The sequence below is a fragment of the Molossus molossus genome, unplaced genomic scaffold, assembly GCF_014108415.1.
Source record: "Molossus molossus isolate mMolMol1 unplaced genomic scaffold, mMolMol1.p scaffold_m16_p_15, whole genome shotgun sequence".
In the NCBI taxonomy this organism is placed as follows: Eukaryota; Metazoa; Chordata; class Mammalia; order Chiroptera; family Molossidae; genus Molossus; species Molossus molossus.
This window is the reverse complement of record NW_023425350.1, coordinates 46,117,572-46,139,307: the sequence shown is the minus strand read 5'-3', so window position 1 is coordinate 46,139,307 and position 21,736 is coordinate 46,117,572. Positions and strand designations below refer to the sequence as shown.

The following is a 21,736-nucleotide window of genomic DNA, read 5'->3' as shown; positions in this document are numbered from 1 at the left end:
ATTCAAACTCTGTAATTTAAGGCCCCTTACTTATTCATTTTCATTCATAGTTACATTCCTAACTTTTGCCTCCTAATCTTTACACATCTTTTACTTCAACTAAACTCTTTTGCTGGCTCCATGCTTTGCTTGCACTAAGACTTTCACGTCATCTCCCCATATCTAATCATTTACAATCTTTTTAAATGGCAATTTTACATGAATACATTTTCCCCCAACTAAAGATAATTGGCTCTTTGCTTAATTCCCTTAGCATTTTATCTAGATCCCAGCCTTCTCTTTCAAGGCATTTGTCACTCTTTGCCTTGTAAGATATTTATGTATATATTTTATCATACCCCTTGGACTAAAGGTGCTTGAGATTAGTACCTCTGTAATAATTTATTTTTCTTCCCCTAGTGCCTAGCATAAGAAAATCAGTGACTGCTTATTGAATTAATCAATACTTTCAATAATACTAAAACAGTGATTAGAAAATATACTTATGTCCCTAGTTAGATTTTCCCTATCACATTCATAACAATTTTTGGATATAGATAAAATAAATCAGTAAATATAATAAAATATAGAAATTAATGAAGTAATTAACTGCTTAAAGCATGTTTTAGGTCTTATGGGGATACAAAGAATAATCATTATAAATTCCAGTTTTACAGGAATATATTCCAGTGGGATATATACATATTAAGTAAATAATTTTTGTGAAGTATGAGATAAAGAAGTATACATAGTATACTTGTGTTCAGAGATAAGATGGTTAATCTCTGTGTCATACAGAGACATATTTGCCCCTTGATTGGGTTGAATTCTCTAGGAAAATAGACAAGGGCATTCTAGGCCAAAAATGATACTTAAGCATAAGAGGGTATAAAATATAATTGAGTACTGCTCAAATTTAACTGTAAATAGTGGGAATGGTAAGATAGATTGGTCAGTAGGTCCCCCAAAAATAAAGGACTCTCAATGCCATTCTAAAAAGTTTGATCTGTGGGTCATAGGAATCCATCGAGCGATTTAAACAGAGAAGTTAATACAGTCATACTTGCATTTTAAAAGGATATCTGACAGCAGGGAAGGACATCATTAAGTGTCCATTTACTGTAATCCAGAGATAATGAAGAGCTGCATTGATGAAATGCTGTGGACATAGAGGAGAGAGGGAATTCAAGCAATATTTAGGAAATATAATGAGTAGGACTTAGTACCCAGATGTATGTGATATGTAAGAGAAAAGGAGTAGGCTTTTAATAAAATTGAATTTGTTTTAGTTTTAAAATTTAGTGTAAATCTAATTAAAAAAACAATTTTGAAAGAATTTTTAGCAGGAGAAAGTAGAAATATAAGTATGGAGAAATTGATATCTGGCATTTAAAAAACAACACTATTCATGGGAAATAATATGGGAATTTTAGGATAAGCATTATATCATCTTTGGTATGTGCCCAGTGGGACTGCATTAGTTCATTTGATCAAGTTGTAATGGAATGATCATCTCCACTGGTAAAAGCAAAAAAACCCACAATTTTTCTATCTTTCATGAGCATGTTTAACTTGATTAGACTTTACTTCTACATTTTTCTACAGATTTTTATGTAAACAACAACCTATTATCACTTGCTTTTGCTGTTATCTTTGAAATCCAAATTCATTATTATTTAATGGCCTTAGGATTTTAGAAGGGATAATGGATGTAAAGAAAATGTTTTTCTAATTGAGGGAATGCATTTTTTTTAATAGATTTTTATGAAACCAGATTTTGCCTTGGACGATTCTTTAACTTTTAATTCAGTTTTACCATGGTCTCATTTTAATACCGCTGGTGGAAAAGGAAATCGTGATGCAGCTTCCTCAAAGTTGCTACAAGAAAAGGTATTTTCTTTTTTACTTTTTCCACATAGAAAATTTTATTCTAGTTAAGTGGTGCTTCTTGACATGGGTTTAGTTTTAGTTATTTAGTAAGCACTACTTATATTAATTTCATTTTGTTGTTACTGGTAATTAATAAGCTTTCAAATCTTTACTGATAAAGAAATAGTCTTTTGATTCAATGGAATACAGGTTGTGCTGGTGAAAAGGAAAAGCTAATTGTTTGAGTGCTTATTATCTGTAACAGTAGTTGATAGACTTTCAATCAAAAGGATATTTTAGATAGCACACACAATTATAATTGCTTTACATTTATCCCAAATACTATATTAGCCAATTTTATATTCTTTATGATTTAAAGCACAGAAAATCTCTCTTTTTCCTCATTTACATAGTAAGGATTATTCTTTTAAAGCAAAACCATCATACCAATATTCCTATTGTATTTTTAGCTTTGCAGAGCCTGATCTTTTGCATGTTATTAGTCAGCAGTTTAAATTTTTTTATAGTGTCCCATGTTTCAGAAGTCAACATCTTGAACATTACTTAAAATGTAGAACTTTGAAAATATCTTAACTCACATCTCAAGAATCTTTTAAAATTTGGATAGGAAGTAAAGACTTTTTTGATCTTTGTTTTTTTCACACTCAGTTTATAGTTTTTCTAAAACCAACTGTGGTTCTTAAACTGAAAAGAAATCATTCTGTTTTAGTCTAATGACATCTCTTGGCCATATGAAAGCTTGTCCCAGGAAGATGATTCAATAAATTAGGTCCAGTCCTCCTCAGTAACTGAAGAAGGGACTAGCTTGGGGAAGATAGGAGAAGAAATGCCGGAAAAGAATCATGAGTATTCCTTTTCTTACAGTTATATTAGGATGATCCCTTAGTAAGTTATGTAAAGTCTAATCACTGGGGTATGTACCTGAAATTAACAAAATAGTGTATGTTAACTGTAATTGAGAAATAAAAATGATTTTTAAAAGAAAATTTACTTTTTGCTTTGGCATCATTTTCACTTATAAAAATTTTCTTTGAGTAAGGACAAATTCATAAATCTGATGAAAATGATGGGTTTATGGACATAAGCTCACTCCCAGACAACCTTTTCACATTCCAAGTATGTATCCTGCTAGAATAATAACTTAAAAGAGAACAAAAAACAAAAACCAATAAAAATCTTACTGACCCATATAGATACTTTTAGGAATACTTTAAAAATTGTTCTCTTTGTAGAATTTTAATAAGAAATGAATTGTGAAAATATTATGCCTTTGAAAAGAATAGATCAATGGAATATTGATAACTTGCTGAAATCTTTGAAATTCAAATGAAACAATTTTCTCACGCTAAATGTTTAAAGTGACTAAAGTAATGGAATTTTTTTTTGTAAGTTGCAAAATCAGGTTTACATTCTGGCTCCTCATTCTGCTCTGTTCTTAGAAAAGTAATGGAAGACAGGATTCTAAGAGAGTAATTTCAAACTGACTTTCTGATTGACATCAGCAGTTTTATCTTGCTAGCTTTAAAGAGAGGGGATGCTACAACCAGGATCAGAGAAATTTATATCCCATCGTAGTGCTACTCAAAGTGTTGGCCTGCGACGAGAGAAGGAGTTTGCACTAGAATGTAAATTACTGCACTGCTTCCTTCATTAAGAAAGTTTTTTTTTTTTGTTTTTGTTTTTTAATAATACAGTGGGCTTAGTGATAAAGTTAATTTCCTTTCCAGCAAAGTTTCTTATTTTATCATGGACCTGCTAAACAGTTCACAGACTGGCAGCAGTTTATAAACTTCCTTCTGAATTGCACTGTCCTGAAGGAGTTACCATGCTCCATTTACTATTCTGAAAATTGAGTCCATTTTAGCTTGCAATGTACCTTGGTACATTTGTCCCCATATTGTTTTTTAGGTAAATAAATGAACAGCTGTATTGAAGATGAAAAGAATAATAACAGAAGGGTATAAATGCAGGAAATTTAAACTATGGGAAAATTTCTCGTTTGTAACCTATTTTATATTGTAATAGATTACTGAAGGAGTCTTACTGAAGATATTGTGATTCTGCATGATTTTAAGGAAACAGGCTAGGTGACCAAATATTTTCTTCCAATCTTATGAGTCCTAAATGTTGAAAATTCATTAACCCTTTAATGCTATGTATTCTTCTGAGATGTTCAGAAATAATGCCTAAATTTTAAGCTATAGGTTGAAGAAACTATAAGTGAAAAAGTGGGAGAGAAGTGGAAAGGCATATGCAGTTAGAAAGGAGAAAAGACAACTCAAGCTTTAGAAGTCCATATTTGAAATTATAAAACATTATTAATATATGTTACTCTGGGAATTCATCTTGGTAGTGTTACAAAAATATATATGAACTAATTGTTTAAGACATTTGTCAACCTTTTAAGAGGTAAGTACCTTGGAAATAAACTGAGTTTTACAAATTGATAATTTTTGAAATGTAAAGTAAGCAGCCTTGAAAAAAAAGATGCCAATGAATTTTAATACTTTTTATAATTTTTGACTGGGCCACCAATCTGTATTTTATGGATGCTTTAACATTTTGAGGCAGTATGGTATAGTAGAAACAGCTTCAGCTTTTTAGTCAGCTTTTGGGTTCAAATTTTAGTTTTTGAATTCAACTTCAGCTTTTGGGTTCAAATTTTAGTTTTGCCACTTACTAGCTACATGACTTTATTGCAGCAATATAATGTCTCTGAGCCTCAGTTTCCTCATCTGTAAAATAATAATAATATTCCAAGATTGTTAAAATTAGAAAATGATGTATATAATATACCAGTGCCTGGTATATAGAAGGAGGGGGTCAATAAATAGTAACTATAATCATCTTTTAGTCAGATAAGTGATTTGTGATGGAAATGTTGTCTTGAGGTTAAGGATATCATTCTCTCTCAGATCTTAGAACTTCTGAAACTAGATTAGAATCTGAGATGACTGTGGGGTACTCTTACTTTCTAGGAAGTGGTTGGTGTATGGAGGGCAATAATGGCAGGAACAGCAGAAGAAGGTAAATCACCTTCTTCTACTGTGTGGTGTTATATTTATTAATCTTTGGGCTATACCTTTTACGTCTCTTCCATTTTGTTATGTCCAATATCAAGGATCCCATAAGCAAACAGTTCACACAATGTGGATTTTAAAATACATGTAGAAATCTTATATCATTTTCAGAAAGTATTTGGATAGTCAAGGAAGGTACACTTATAATACTCCATGATTTTTTTTTCCTTCCCTCTTAAGCTGAGCCATTATCTGGATATTGTGGAAGTTAACATTGCTCACCAGATCTCTCTACGTTCAGAAGCATTTTTTCATGCAATGACCTCTCAACACGAATTGCAGGACTACCTCAAGAAAACTTCCCAGGCTGTAAAAATGCTTCGAGATAAAATTGCACAGATTGATAAAGTAATGTGTGAAGGATCACTACACATTTTAAGACTGGCACTTAGCAGAAATAATTGTGTTAAAGTGTACAATAAACTGAAGTTAATGGCCACTGTACACCAGACTCAACCTACAGTACAGGTGTTGTTATCCGCTTCTGAATTTGTTGGAGCATTGGACTTAATAGCAACAACTCAAGAGGTTCTACAGCAGGAACTTCAGGGCATTCACAGCTTCCGGTATGTCAATTAAGTAAACCATTAAAAATAATGTTAGAAATTTTTAAAGGATATATTTTAGTGTGTAAGGATTAGCTGAAAAAATGTATGTTTAAAGTTACATGGTTATTTTTTCTTCCAGATCAATCTGCTTAGTAATGGTTATTCTGATATCTTAGTCTTAGCTAAACAAACAAAATCCATAAGGACCAGTATTTACAGGGACATTTGGATGGAGAAGCATAATTACATTTTCTAGTAGAGGAAATCAATGAAAGGCAAATCACAACTTTGAAAATAACATTTTGAAAATGTAGAGTTTTTTTTGTCAAGATAATATCAAGGTAGAGAAAGGAATATCTAAAATTAAGTTCCTTTTAAAAGCTCTTGAATAGGTTATTATTAAATAGGTTATAATTATTACATTTATCTCAGATTTTCAGTCTATTTATCACATTACAAAAATTCCACACGGTGTTGTCAAAGACCCAATTTCTCCTCAGTTTTTATTTTAAAATACCTTTAAGGTTAGGGTTTTAGTTATTTTATGTGAGATCATAGCAAAATGTTTAATATATAGATGGACTGACCCATTGCAAGCTATCAAAATTTCATTCAGGTTAATAGGCTTATAGTGTCCTGGATGTTTCTATTTGCCAGTAAATCCATCCAAACCTTACACTACTGAGTAACTACCAGGAAGTTTTATGGAAGATATGTGCTCTGTAACTTAAAGATACTTAATATGATCTGGAAAACTAGCTTCAAGTAAGTTTATTTAAATTATAAATTTTTATTGACTAAGGCTATGCAATTAGAATATTTATTTAGGAAGCATTTTAAAAATCTTGGCCCACATTTAATTTCATAAATGACTGATTGATTTGTTCATTTAAGAAATGTTTTTTGATCACCTATTACATGTCAGACAAAAGACAGAATACTGGAAATATAGCCAGGAACAAAGCAGAGATGTTCTCTATTCTCATTGTTTCTACAATTTATTTGGCAGGAGAAGGGAGACAGAATTTACTGGGTAGTTATAATATAGTGTATGATAATGAATGTACAGATAGCTATGGAGCTCTAACCATAGTGGGGGAACCTAATCATGTTTATACAAAAAGTTTGAATCATAAACCTCTTGGAGAATCTATTGAAAGCTGTGCTTGGACCTTCTTTTCATAAAAATAACCCTGTACATAAAATTTTATAAGCAGTTTGAATGGTTCATAGTACTTTGAAACCTACTTTGGATTTTCCAACATGAAAAATCACCTCTGATAGTTTAAATATTTCTCTTTTGTGAATGTATGTTAAATATATTTTTAAATAAATAATATTAACTTTTGTCACTACTTTAGAAGAATGGACTTTTATAATAACAGAAGCTGTGTTTTTTCATTTATTACTAATATATAATATCATGAAGATTAATGAATAATGGGAGCCAATTTTACAAAGTAAAGTGCTTTATCCTCTGAATAGGACAATGCTGCTGCCTGCTAAACACAAAAATCTAAAATTGTTCTAATTTTTACCCTAAAGATCATGCAGTTTTTAAAATTATGTTTTCCTTGACCCAAGTTTATGCCCAATACCACTGATGAAAAGTAAAGTTATCTAAAGCTACCTAGAAAATATTTAAGAACTGGGTTGATATTTATTCTCAGTATGTCTTATTAGAAAACAGAAGGAAACTTTTATAATCCTCTATTTATGTTGAGCCAAGGAAGAGTATACCTTAATTTTCAACCTTCTTTTTGTTTGTACCTTAATTCAAATGAAAAATGTTCTTCATAAAAAAATGTATAGTAAGTCCTCACTTAATGTTGTTTATGGGTTCTTGGAAACTGTGACTTTCAGCAAGGTGATATATAACAAAACTAATTTTACCCAAGGCTAACTGATATGAACAAGAGTTAAAGTTCCCATGGCATATTTCTGATCACAAAAACATCACTAAACTTCTAAATAAAGACCCAAAACACATCTAATAATAAACATGGAAGTAAATGTGAGCTATACCTACATTAAAGAAAAATTAATAAAAACAAGTAAGATAATTATTTTTCAACCTGCTTATTCCAGTTCAGGGTTGTAGGTGGCCTGAGCCTCCTACCAGTTCAGGGTGCAAGGTGGGAACCAACCCTGGACAGGACATTCTTCCATCTCAGGGCACCCCTTCACTCAGACTGGGACAGTTTAGACATGCCAGGTCACCTCACATGCACATCTTTGGGATGTGGGAAGAAACGAGTACCCAGAGAAAACCTACATAGACATGGGGAGAATATGCAAACTTTATACAGACAGTGGTCCCAGATGGGAATCTATTTTATTTCTCATCGACATTATAAGAAAAGGGTGTTGAACAAAAGGACATTATTCAAGGCCCTGCTGTATATAATTTTTAAAAGGATTTTCGAATATTCTGTTTATCGACATTTTGCTCAGATATTTTTTTACTATTATTTTTATTAGAACCTACACATATGTTGACAGTGTTTATTCTTCATGTAAAACATTTCTGTAAAGCTGCCTATCAAATATCAGTTCCAGTATGGTTATCACTGTATAAAAGTTTCAGAACTGTGTTGAGTTTCTAACTTCTGATAAACATCTTCATATGCAAATAATTTTCAAACATAAGAGTGCTATAAAAGAAAATGTTTTTTCTAGTGAGGAAAGAATACAGTCTTATAGTTGAAATAGTTTAAGGCTGACATATTATAACCCTGTTTTGTTTTGTATAATTACTGTTTTGTTTAAATCCAATCTGATGATTTACTTTCTACACTTTATCATTCCTTTTGCTATAAAGTTGTTAAATATCAACATTTGTTACTTTTATAGCTTCACATATATTTTTAAGGCCATTTAACTTTATTTGGAAACATAAGAATAGTTTTGGACTCTCTATTTTTATCTGATCAATTAGGATAACATGTATTTTAGGTCTCTTGATTACTTATAAGCATTAGTGGTGTAAGCTGTGATCTTAGTTTATTAACATGATTATTCTCTTGTACTTGAATTTCACACACTTTTCTCCTTATTTTCATACCAGAGAACAAAGTTTAGTTATTTTTGTGGGCATATCTTAGAAAAGCATAAGGTCTTACTTAAAATAAGAAATATTTCAGTAGAACTAAAGGACTCTATCAGATTAAGTTATTAATAGTTTTTCCATAGATTTCAGTTCAAGTTTGCTTTCGGCTATACTTTTTTATAATGCTTTTTAAAGGGAAGTTGGATAACAGAATCTTCCAATTACTACAACCATAAATCTCTATTTGTTTAAAAGGAATTTGAATATTCTTTTTTTTTTTTTAATTTCTCACCTGAGGATATTTTTCTACTTATTATGAGACAGAGTGGAAGGGAGGGAGGGAGGGAGGGGGAGAGAGAGAGAGAGAGACAGACAGACAGACAGACAGACAGACATCTATGTGATAGAGCCGCATCAACTGGTTGCTTCCTGCACGACCCCACGACTCATTGGTCCGTGGGCCAACATTCTAACCACTGAGCCAAATTGGCCAGGGCAAGAATTTGAATATTCTTATTTGTGTACAATTTTTCTGAGTACTATTAACCTAATATATATTTTTTAGTCACTAGTAGTAAGATATGGCTTATGTTTTTTCTTATTCTTTCTGTTTTTTTGGGTTTTTTTTTCTTAGAGTGGAAGGGAGGGAGAGAGAGAGAACATTGATGTGAGAGAGACACATCAATTGGTTGCCTCCCGCACAACCTCAACTGGGGCCAGGAATAGAACCTGCAACCCAGGTACATGCCCTTGACCAGGAATCGAACCCAAGATCCTCCTGTCTGCGGGTTGACACTCTAACTGCTGAGCCAACTGGCCAGGGCTCTCTGTATTTTTTCACCTTGATATTATTTTCTGCATAATTTTTTTGTGACTTCCTGAACTCCCAGAAATTTTTGTTTATACTCTGTAATGAAATTTAATAACATTCTTCCATATTTTGTCATTTGTGTTTTTTTTAAATGTTTCTAATGGGCCCTAAATGTCTTGGGGGCAAGAACTATGTCATACATATCTTAATACATATTTATGGAATCCAAATAATACAGAGTATTACCAAGTGTGTTTTTACTCTTTGTATTATTCTTTCATTTATTTCTTTTACTTTTCATAATCACTGTCCCTAATTAACCATTTGTAGTTTATATGTGACTGTAGTTCTTAATCCTGGCTGCATATTAGGACTTTTAAAAAAGCACCCACACCCCATCCAAACCAATTAAGTTAGACTTCCTAGAGGTAAGGCCTGAACACCTGTATTTTTTTTAAAGCTTTCTAGAAGACACTAAAATGCACTAGAACTGAGAAGACTGGTTTTAAATTACATTGGGTACTCTACTTTTTTAGGATTTGGAATTAGAGTGGTAACATAATTTTATTATTTTTAAAACAAATATTTCAACTAAAACATCTTCCTGTCTGTAGTCATAGAGAGCTTTATTAATATGTTGGAGTATAATGTATCAGTGTGGAAATTCGTTTGATTCCCTCTTCTGAACTTCAACAGTAATTTACATAGCGGGAAATTTGGGATCATTGACTAATTTACAATTTTTAAAATGGATCTTTTGTACATTTGTTGATATTATAATAAAAAATTTCTAAATTATTTTACTGCCAAAATTGTTGCAAAATTTAGCAGTTTAATTATTACTACATAAATATTTTTAATCATTACCCATGGAATAAAATTCTGCTATTAGCAATAAAAAAATATGGTAATCAGTGATCTACACTAATTGAACTAAAAGTGTTGTTGTGGTTAATGATATTCAGATGCTTGTTAAGCAGATGTATTACAGAAATCTCATTATAGGCCTAAGAAATATTTGTACCTTGATATCTTACAGGTTTTCATATAGAACATTTTCAGTTACCTTGAAATTCAAGGATGCAGTGTTACTTACTTTCTTTTTTTTTATCCTCACCAGAGGACATTTTTCCTTTTTTTTGTTCAGATAGAGTGGGAGGGAGAGAGAGAGAGAAAAACATCGACGTGAAAGGGACACATCGAGTGACTGCCACCCGCACGACCAACCAGGGCTGGGGACAAACTGCAACTGAGGTACGCACCCTTAGCAGAAACCGAACCCAGGTCTCTCTGGACCGCAGGCCGATGCTCCAACCGCTGAGCCAAACCGGCCAGGGCTGCTCTTTCTTATTGTAAAGATTTATATAGAAACTTTCTGTTTTCACCATTGTTAACTTTTCTTCTTGCTACTTATTACCATCATTACTGTATTACCACCACCACTCTAAAACCTGAGAACATTTTAAAATTTCTTTGGTGTTCTGTACCAGATACGGTGCTAAGTATATATTGCATGTATTATTTTATTACCCCCATTCCCCCAAAAAACCTCTATGAGATAAATAATCTTTTCCCAATTTAATATATAAGGAAACTGAGGCATAGAAAGTCTTAGATAACTTGTTCCAAGTCATAGCAAGTTATAAAATGGTAGAGTTGAGATTCAATCCAGGTCTCATCTGACCCAAGAGCTATGTATGCTTTTTAATGTATTTAATTAAGGATTTATAGGACCCTCAGATAGATTATTTGGAACATGAATACTAATTTTATAGTGTGATATATGTAAAACTGTGGGCAATTGAGTTATAAGTTTGCTGAGCTGGGACCTACTGTGTAATTGATTTTAAAATAAAAATTAATGAAACTAGCTAGTTTTCTAGTCATGAGCCTTTTTTTTTTTTTTTTTTTAAATCTCACCCGAGGACATTTTTGCATTTATCTTCAGATAGAGTGGGAGGGAGAGAGAGAAACATCGATGTGAGAAAGATACATCGAGTGGTTGCCACCCACACTACCCCCAACCATGGCCAGGGACAAACTGCAATAGAGGTACGTGCCCTTAGCGGGAACTGAACCCGGGTTTCTCTGGTCTGTGAGCTGATCCTCTTACTGCTGAGCCAAACTGGCCAGGGTGCTTCTTTCTTTCTCTCTCTCTCCCTTCCTTCCTTCCTTCCTTCCTTCCTTCCTTCCTTCCTTCCTTCCTTCCTTCCTTCCTTCCTTCCTTCCTTCCTTCCTTCCTTCCTTCCTCCTCCCTCCCTCCCTCCCTCCCTCCCTCCCTCTCTCCCTCTCTCCCCTTTCTCCCCTTCTCCCCTTCTCCCCTTCTCCCTTCTCCCCTTCATCCTTTCTTCCTTTCTTCCTTTCTTTTTCTTTCGAAAACATTCAGTTAATTACATGTGCCAGTTTATTGTGTTTTCATTGATCTGAGTTCACCTTGGGATTCCATTTAAGGAATTTTTATTATTGGAAGTACCAAAGGTATGTGACAAAGTATTGGATTCTAATATAATCTATAATTTAGATCTTCAAAACATTATGCTAAGAAAGCATCCACATTATATGCTCTGAGGTGAAGCCAAAAACCAGATTTTCTGTTTTTGATGAAACTAGTATTACTGTAGAGTTTATTGATATATAAGTTTCTCTGATAAAAGCAGCACAAAGGTCATTGTAGTGAACATACAGTTTAGTAGGAGATCTGAATTGATGTGTAAATTGAGGCATGTCAAAATGGGAAGTATTGGAGTTGTTCCAATTTATTTAACATATAAGACCATAAGTACTTTTTCAGAAAGTGATAGTTTAGTTATTTATTGTTTCAGTAAGTTTTTTCACCAATCAAAATTACTGTATGTGATTATTTGGATACATGCTTTTATAATTAACAGATTTATCTATTAAATGTTTTTGATGAGGTTAACAATGTGCAGGTCATTATTCATCTGTTGTCAAAGTAGTTAAGAATATAAAAAACAATTAGGGCAAGGATGAATACATGAATCTTATAGAACATTTTAATCCTGGAAATTTTGTTTAAGGATTTGTTTAGATAAATCTTTGTTGTATATAGTATATACCTGTGATTGTGTAATACTATTTGATGTTAGTATTCATATCTGCTCTTTTTTATTATATTTATCGGACTTTAAAAGTAGTTAAAGAACGCATAGAAATGAAACTACTTAGTTAAGGCAATATGTGGGATCAAATAGAACCTCACATATAAGTTATGCTGAAATTACAGTTTTATTATTTTGATACCCAAACATCAGTAGATACAATCCTATTGACTTCTCACTATAATTCTGTGTTGGAATTTGTTGAACACTATTCATTCGTACCTGAGTGTAACCTCTAGTGTTCCTTAAAAAGGAATCTGATTTTAATAAAAATTGAGAACCAAGCAATAGTAAAATTATGGGTAGATTTATGTCCTATCCTGTTACTGCTTTTAAAAAAAACTTAGTGAAAACACAAACATATTAAAAAATAGAGGAAATTATATGAAGAGAGTTGTATGAAGCTGGATAAGTTGTATATCACCTGTGAGTTGCATACTCATGGCTGTTTTCTCTATGCCTCTCTCCCTACTCTTAGATTGGAAGCAAATTCAAAACATCATTTCAATTCATCCATAAATATTTCATTATGTATCTTTGAAAGAAAAGATTTTAAGAAACATAGCTGTAATATTATTTATATTTTCAAATAACTAGTGAGTTCAGATTTCCCTGTTTGTATTAAATTCTTTTTTATACTGTTTGTTGAAATAAGGATCCAGATAGTATCTATACATTGCAATTGGTTGATATATTTCAAGTGTCTTGATATATAGTTCTCCCTTCTTGTGTTCTCCCTTTCAATATATTTATTGAAGAAATTGAATTATTTATCTTGTAAAGCTGCCTCACAGTCTGGATTTTGCTGACTACATCCTAATGTTTATTATGTTTTTCTTTTGTCTATATTTTCTATAAACTGGTAATTAGATTTAAAGGATTTGACCAGATTTAAGTTTTAGTTTTCATCAAGAGCACCTAATAGGTGTGTATTTCAGTCAAGAAGCGTATATCTGGTTGTCTCTCTGGTTTTTTTTTTTTTTTTGGTACGTGCCCCTAGCAGGAACCAAACCCGGGACTCTCTGGTCCACAGGCCGATGCTCCAACCACTGAACCAAACCAGCCAGGGCAGTTGTCTCTCTTTTTATTATATTAGCAGCCATTTTGATGAGCATTGCCTAGATTTATCATCTCATTATGGGTTTCAAATCATGATATTCTGATTCTATATTTCTTTATTCATTTACTAACTGGAATATTTCCTTAAAGCAGTATTTCTACATAACAATTATTTGATAACTCTGAAGGACATTTCTTTTTTCTTTTATTTTTTTATCCTTACCCGAGGAAATTTTTTCCATTTTTGTTCAGGTAGAGTGGGAGGGAGAGAGAGGAACAGAGAGAGAGAGAGAGAAACATCGATGTGAAAGGGACACATCGAGTGGCTGCCACCCGCACAACCGACCAGGGCCGGGGACAAACTGCAACCGAGGTACGTGCCCTTAGCGGGAACCGAACCCTGGTCTCTCAGGACCGCAGGCCGACGCTCCAACCGCTGAGCCAAACCGGCCAGGGCTAAAGGACATTTCTTATAAGCATAAGCAGAATAAATTCTAGATTCTTTTTCCTTATTTAGAACTTTAAAAAACAATGATTTGAAAATCTAGCATCTTCCACAGGTGACTCGTGAGTTTTAAAAATATATTTTTATAAACACATGAATTTATATTTGAAGTATTTAAATTCTTTGCTGTTTTTATTTTTATAAATGTTCAAATTGTCTTATCTTTTGTAGGAACCTCCAATTCATTCTTGAGTCCTTTTGACATGATTGCATGGGTAGTCATTGATTGTTTTCTTACTTTGTGTTGTGACAAGATATTCATATATATTTTCTGCCCCAGACTTGTAATCTGCCATTTCTCTAAAGAGCTCTAGTTTCTTTTAGTAGGAAATGGTATTTAAAAATTACAATCTGGGTACCAGAGGTAATTTGTAGTGGGAAGAGCTAGAAAAGAATTTTCCCTTTATAAAGAATAAATCTGAACTTATATGCATGTATGCATAACCAATGGACATGGACAACAAAGCTGGAGAGGGGGAGGGGTGGGGATGGGGTGGGGGTGGGGGTAGGGATGGGGTGGGGGTGGGGAGGAGGGTGTCAATGGGGTATAAAAGGAGAAACATCTATAACAAAAAAAATTAAAAATTAAAAAAAAAAGAATAAATCTGAGTTTGTATTGATAGTTTCATTTAAATTCAGGCATATACAGTTTTTATTTTTTTCAGTCTTACTCATGTATCCTTTTGAATAGGCTGAAAACTGGGATTCCTAATGATGTCAACATAATCGCTCATTTCTTTTATCCTACAATATAAATAAAATGGTCTCAGAGCTAACAATATGATTACTGCACACATAGGATTTTTTTTCCTTAAGATATATTCTTTGTGGGATGCATGGATAAATTACTGTATTTTAAAGTCAGCTGAAATAATTCCTCTGTGAGTACATTTACCATTAACTCGATACATAGTTAAGTTCATTTATTTAATTTGGTTTTGATATATAAGGATTGATCTTTCAGGATGTAATATTGTCTTATAACTATGTTAAATAGTTATGTGGTTGCAAACACAAATTCATGAAACAAATGATATTCAGAGAAATTTAACTTCTATCCTGGTCCCCTTCTTCCCTGTCTACCTCTATAAGTCACCATTTAAAAAAGTTTTAGTTTATATTTTTTCATCCATTTATTTCCTCCCTTCATCCATCTATCCATCTATCCATCTCTCTATCTGTTCCTCATCTTGGAAAAGCATTAGCATATTGTACATACTTTTTCCACATTGCTGTTTTCAACTTACAGTATACCCTGGAGATCACCCTACAGTATGCATTTTCAATGAGGGTCAGAGATATCACCTCACTGGGGCAAAATTGGATCTTGAAGGGTGAAAAGGAAATATTGGTTATTACAGTGGTATGTGGCCATGGTACATAAACAGATATGCAGTATATCCGTGATAATAAAATTTCATGGGAGGGGTGGTGGGGTTGATTAGGAATAACAATATCTAAAAAGATTTCTTAGGGTGGCAATATTGAAAAGAGGTTGAGAAACTGCTTTGTAGCAGTATGCTGTATATTAATTCATACTCAATTCTTTTAAAGGTGTGTAGTGTCTGTTATGATATATTCAACTGGCCCCCATTGGTTAACTGTTGGGTGTTTCTATTTCTTTGCAGTTAATAACAGTGCTGCAATGAATGTGTGTTCTTTCGTATTTTTACCAACGTATCTTTGAGAAAGATTTCAAGAAATGAAATTCCTAGGTCAAAGGCTAATTGCCTGGGTAATTTTGCTAGACACTGCCAAATTCCCCTTATGGCAGTGTTTTAGTTTATACTAGTAGATATGTTCTAAATTTGTTTATTGTGAGATGTTGGTGCCATTTATGAGAACCTTATTAGTCTTCTAATTAGCTGTAAGAAATGTAATTTTCATATTGCAGAATGCAAATTTATATGGTATTTTACTCATGAGATTTTTCAAAATTATCATTATACTACTTACCATATGTCATTTACAAAAGAAGAACTATGGATCTGTCTAAAACAGTGGTTCTCAACCTTCCTAATGCCACAACCATTTAATACAGTTCCTCATGTTTGTGGTGACCCCCAACCATAAAATTATTTTTGTTGCTACTTCATAACTGTAATTTTGCTACTGTTATGTCTTAGGTGACCTCTGAGAAAGGGTCGTTCGACCCCCAAAGGGGTCGCAACCCACAGGTTGAGAACTGCTGGAAAAGGTCACGTGGTTGAAACTAATTTTTTTGTTAATGTGCTATATATCAGGGCTTAGTAAAGACAATTGCCAACATGAAGGGCTTGTTTTTCAAGTATATGTAATATGTGTATGTGTGTGTTTTTCTTAGCCCTGGCTGGTGTTGCTCAGTGGTTAGAGCATTGGCCCATGCACCGAAGGGTTACAGGTTTGATTCCTGGTCAAGGGCATGTTCCTGGGTTGCAGGTTCCATCCTCAGCCCTAGTCAGAGCACATACAGGAGGCAACCAGTTTATGTGTCTCTTTCACATCCATGTTCCTCCTCCCTGCCCTCCACTCTATCTGAAAATCACTGGAAAAAATATCCCCAGGTGACGATAAACAAAAACAAAAAAAATATTTGTTTTTATTTAATTATAAATGCTTACATTTAAGATTAAGTGTAAACATTTAAATACAAGTGTTTTTTAATTGTTCCCAAAGATAGAACTTTAAAAAAATTTTTTATCATGGGGTATAGACAGATTTTTCACTTGTCTATTTCATTTAATTTTTGGAAAACTTTGGTCCAACTTGATTACCTAGGTTTCTTCAACTCATTGTTTCTGTAAAGCTATTAGGTTTTGTAGCAAATACTCCTTTGTATATGCAGAGCAGGGACTACATGGGACCATTCTTTTCATTTGGGCAGTGCATGCTCTTTCTAAAGGTTCTAAATCTCTTTAGTAATATTTGCCTTCACTACCCCCACAACTCTACAAAGATTAGAGTCCTTCTCACTTTAATTCTAACTAGTATCTGCAAATATTAGAGGTAGATTAAAAAAAAATTTTATGATAAAAAGTTTCATGAATAGATTGTAGCTCAGTTTTGTTTTTTTTAGTCTTGTGTTCTAATGACTTTCAGTTTAATGACCTGGGGGATATTCGGATTACTCAAATTGATGATGATGGAGATTGAATTGAGTCGATCTCTCCTGATAGCCCTTCAGATACTTATATGCACTCAGAACAGGACCAGGCACAAAGTAGGTGCTTGTATTTGTTGAATAGATGAATGGCTTGGGAGGTACTGGCATTGATATTTCTTAAATGGTTAATGAAGAAAGGACTCAGAATATCTGAATATTTTATCTGTAAAAGAAGACAAAAAATTAGTCATGAAATTTCTAGAACCAGGTTTCCTAAAACACATTTAACTGGGAGTTAAAGAGAAAAATAAAATTTGGGAGGTGACATGAAACTATTTGTTAAGTTAAAGGACTCCATTTTACTAAAACATGACATTATTGTACAAGTACTGCCAATTAGAAAAGTTTTGCCTACTAGTTCCCTTAAACATAGGGTGAATTTGGATTTTTAATGACTAGGAACATTTTCTTTTTCCTTCATAGGCATTTGGGATCACAGCTTTGTGAATTAGAAAAACTGATAGATAAAATGATGATTGCAGAATTTTCTACTTATTGTCACAATGACTTAAATAGACCACTGGAAGACGACTGTCAAATTTTAGAAGAGGTATGTATTTTGAGCTATGAAATGAAATTGATGCCATTACTTAGTGCTAATTTCTAACATTCTTAGTTTAAAACACATTCTTCTCAGATTATAGTGAACAAAATTACATAAATTTCAAGCTCTGTTTGACCTATAAAATCCTTTACTGTCTAGCTTTAGCATGTACCGTAATTGTTTATTATCCTGTGAAATTAGAGACTAAAATAATTTTATAGCTTAATTAGAAATTAGAGTTAAAATTAGGTCTTTATATAGCATACAAACCAAGTTTAAAATATAGATATAGGATAAATTAACATATATCCATGTGTACACATGTCTTGGAGTATGTCTCTTAAAAAAAAGTGATCATTCTTGCCCTGGACAATTTGGCTCAGCTGTTAGAGTGTCAGCGCACGATGAGTTCGAACTGGGTTCGATTTTCTGTTAAGGTCTTGTACCTAGGTTGCAGGTTCAATTCCCGGCCCCAGTTGGGGTCATGCAGGACGCAACCAATTGATGTGTCACTCTCACATGGATGTTTCTCTTTCGGTCTCCCTCCCTCCCTTCCCCTCTATCTAAAAACCAATGGAAAAATATTCTCTGCTGAGGATTAACACCAAAAAAGTGATCATTTTTATATGGTAACTCATCAGTCATTCATCAGTCATTCACATTCACTGAACACCTACTATGAACATGTTTATGCACATGCATATACAAATATATCATATCCAGGCTTTACTTATATGGTAACTTCTCATTGCTAATTACTGCCAAGAACTGGTAAAGAATCCAAAACGCCCTGATAGCAGTCAAAGTAGGTAGGAGATATTTGTTCCTGTTAGCATTGAATTCCCTACAGATAGTCCAGATCATCATTCCAGTCTTCTAGACCACTAATTAAAAAGCACATGGATCATGGGGTATTATTGATCATCAGGGTTTAAGAAGGATACTTTTTAACTACTTGAAACTAGGCCAGAATATACTCTTGTATTGTTTTGCCCCCAAACCAGCTTCATTTGATCCACTCTTGTAGAATAGTATTTACTTGTTTTAGAACCCTGACTCCAAAAATCTGATAATGAGATTGCCATGGAAGGGTTTTTTTTAGGCTTCTAGAAAATACCATATGCAGGATAGAGTTCCGAGCATCAAAAAATAAAACCCTTAATGTTTAATATTTCTACCTATGAGATTATTTGATATTTAAAGTGTGAAGTTACCTAATCTTTTTTTATTTTGATAGGAAAGACTAGTATCTCTTCTATTTGGACTTTTAAAACAAAGAAAACTTAATTTTTTAGAAATCTATAGTGAAGAAATGATTATTACTGCAAAGAATATCATTAAACAGGTAATTATACATTTTTTTGATATATTTTAGTCTAGAATCTTTTGTGAAGTTTATTTTTACATGATCCTAGAAATAATATTTATAGTATAATAGTGCTATTTTTTAATTTGTTTAACAATTGAAAATGTAGAAAAGTTGAAGAAAAACATAGCCCTATAAGCCAAAGGGTTATCATTTAAGAATATTTCTAAGTATAAAGTGTTACTGATGTTTTTATTGTTGCTGTCATACTGTATATATTATTTTGATTTGTACATATATTTCAGTTAGAAACATAAGCACTTTCTCATTATATTCGCCTTCAGAAACATCATTTTTAGTGGTTGTATTAAATTCCATCAATATTATGTTAAACCTACTTAACCTTTTCTTTATGCTGCATGTTTAGGTTGTTTTCAGTTTGGTACTGTAAAGAACACTGTGACAAATGTCTGTGGTATAACGTTTTGTTTGGTTGGTTTTACATAAGACTATTTCCTTATAACTGATTTTCGAAAGTGGAATTATTGGTCAAAGAGTGACCAATTTTTACATTGTTAAAAATTACCAATATATACTGTTACCAGCAGTAGATAAATATTCATTTCATCTTACCCTGATCTCTAAGAAATCATAATTGTAAATTGAAATCCGTGTGTTTTTTTAGTCTTCCCTGATCTTTGATTTGACTTTTTTAACTCAGATAAATCTTAGTCACTGAACTTTGTTTTTTTATTTATGAAAAAGAACAATTTAAAATGTATTTACTTGGCTTATTTGATCATCATCATTAAGTTGAATGTACATTACTGAGTTTTTAATGTTTAAATAAAACCAAATAAAAAGTTACCATCACCCCATCTTTCAAACGCTGACAGAAACACTATTAAAATTGTTAAAACCACTTTCAAAAATTGTTGGCAATATCTACTAGTGCTAAATATACACTTATATTATGACTCAGCTGTTCTACTCCAAAGTATTACCTGATAGAAATGCATACATAAGCTCACCGAAGACACAAGAATTTCATTGCAGCATTATTTATATTAAAAAACTAGAACAAAATTTTGTCATCAATAGAAAAGATAAATAGAATTGTGGTATATTTATACAGTTGAATACTATATACCAATAAGAATGAATAAATTGACTTCCAGTCAAGATGGCGGCGTAGGTAAACGCGGTATCACGTCCTCTCACAGCCACATCAAAGTTACAACTAAACTACAGAACAACCATCATTCAAAACTGCCCGAAATCAAGCTGAATGGAAGTCCTACAACTACGGATTTAAAGCAGCAGCCACATCAAGACTGGTAGGAAGGGCGGAGGCTGACAGGCTGCTCCCACACTCACGTGTGTCGGATAAAAATCAGGAGGGACACTTCGGCTGGGAAGGTCCTCCCTGAGGACTGAGGGGTCCCCGTCCCACACCAGACACCCCGCTCAGGGTTCCATTGCCAGGAAGAGAATCCCCATCACTTCTGGGTGGAAAAACCAGCGGGAACTGAGGCTCAGGGAAGCTGATGTGGCTGGAGCCCAAGGCAGCTCCTTAAAGGGCCCATGCACGGACTTATCAGACTCTCTCCCTCTAAGCTTGGAGGGGAGGCAGCACGAGGGGCACACAGGGAAGAACTGAGCTATTTGGCATTGGAGTGAGGGCTGGAGAGGGGGCTTTCTCCGGGACAAACGTGCTGTCAGAGGCCTTTGTTCCTTTGGTGAGCCCTTCTCTGGGGCGGCAGACATCCGCCATATCTGTGACTCCAGCAACCTGGCTCACACTGGTAGCCCCGCCCTGGTGACTCCCTGAGGCCCCGCCCCACCCACCTTTCAGGCCCACCCAAGCTGTTGCCAGTTGCTTAACCATAGGATTGGCCTGTATTGGATCCTGCTTCAGGTTTTTCCTAAATTCTTTCAAACAAGCAGCATCTGGTCTCAGATAGCCCCATACCTCTCATTAAGTAATACACAGAAACAAACATAGGCAGCCAAAATGAGGAGACAAAGAAACAGGTCCCAAATGAAAGAACAGAACAAAACCCCAAGAAAAGAACTAAGCAAAATGGAGATAAGCAACCTAACAGATGCTGAGTTCAAAATACTGCTTATAAGGATGCTCAGTGAACTTAGTGAGGGCCTCAAGAGCATTAAAAAGGACCAGTTAGAAATGATGGATGCACAGTCAGAAATGAAGGAGGCATTAACTGAAATAAAGAATAATTATACAGCCCTGGCCAGTTTGGCTCAGCGGTTAGAGCGTCAGCCTGCGGTCCGGAGAGACCCGGGTTCGGTTCCCGCTAAGGGCATGTACTTCGGTTGCGGTTTGTCCCCGGCCCTGGTTGGTCGTGCGGGTGGCAGCCACTCGATGTGTCCCTTCATGTCGATGTTTCTCTCTCTCTCTCTCCCTTCCTTTCTCTCCCTCCCACTCTATCTGTACAAAAAATGGAAAAATATCCTCGGGTGAGGATTAAAAAAAAAAAAAGAATAATTATACAGATTCAGTAGTAGAGTACGTAAATCCAAGAAGCAAACCAATGATTTGGAATATAAGGAAGCAAAAAACGCCCAATCAGAACAGCAGAAAGAAAAAAGAATCCAAAAAAATGAGGATAGTGTAAGGAGCCTCTGGGACAACTTCAAGCGTGCCAGCATTCACATCTTGGGGGTGCCAGAAGGAGAAGAG

At 33.9% G+C, this 21,736-nt stretch overlaps 1 protein-coding gene across 14 annotated transcripts in view; it reads left to right on the top strand.

The window, feature by feature from the left end:
• Nucleotides 1-21,736, top strand: part of VPS54 (VPS54 subunit of GARP complex) — a 104,712-nt gene that overhangs the window by 42,593 nt on the left and 40,383 nt on the right. For 13 of the 14 annotated variants that reach the window (XR_004959680.1, XR_004959679.1, XM_036262682.1 and 10 more), the window contains 4 exons: nt 1,738-1,869; nt 5,130-5,515; nt 17,606-17,732; nt 18,964-19,071. Coding sequence is in view for 12 of the 14 variants with exons in the window: in XM_036262682.1 (XP_036118575.1) it covers nt 1,738-1,869; nt 5,130-5,515; nt 17,606-17,732; nt 18,964-19,071 (753 nt within the window). In the remaining 2 variants the exon portion in view is untranslated. The remainder of the gene's footprint in view (nt 1-1,737; nt 1,870-5,129; nt 5,516-17,605; nt 17,733-18,963; nt 19,072-21,736) is intronic. The other variant, XM_036262683.1, reaches the window with a different exon arrangement.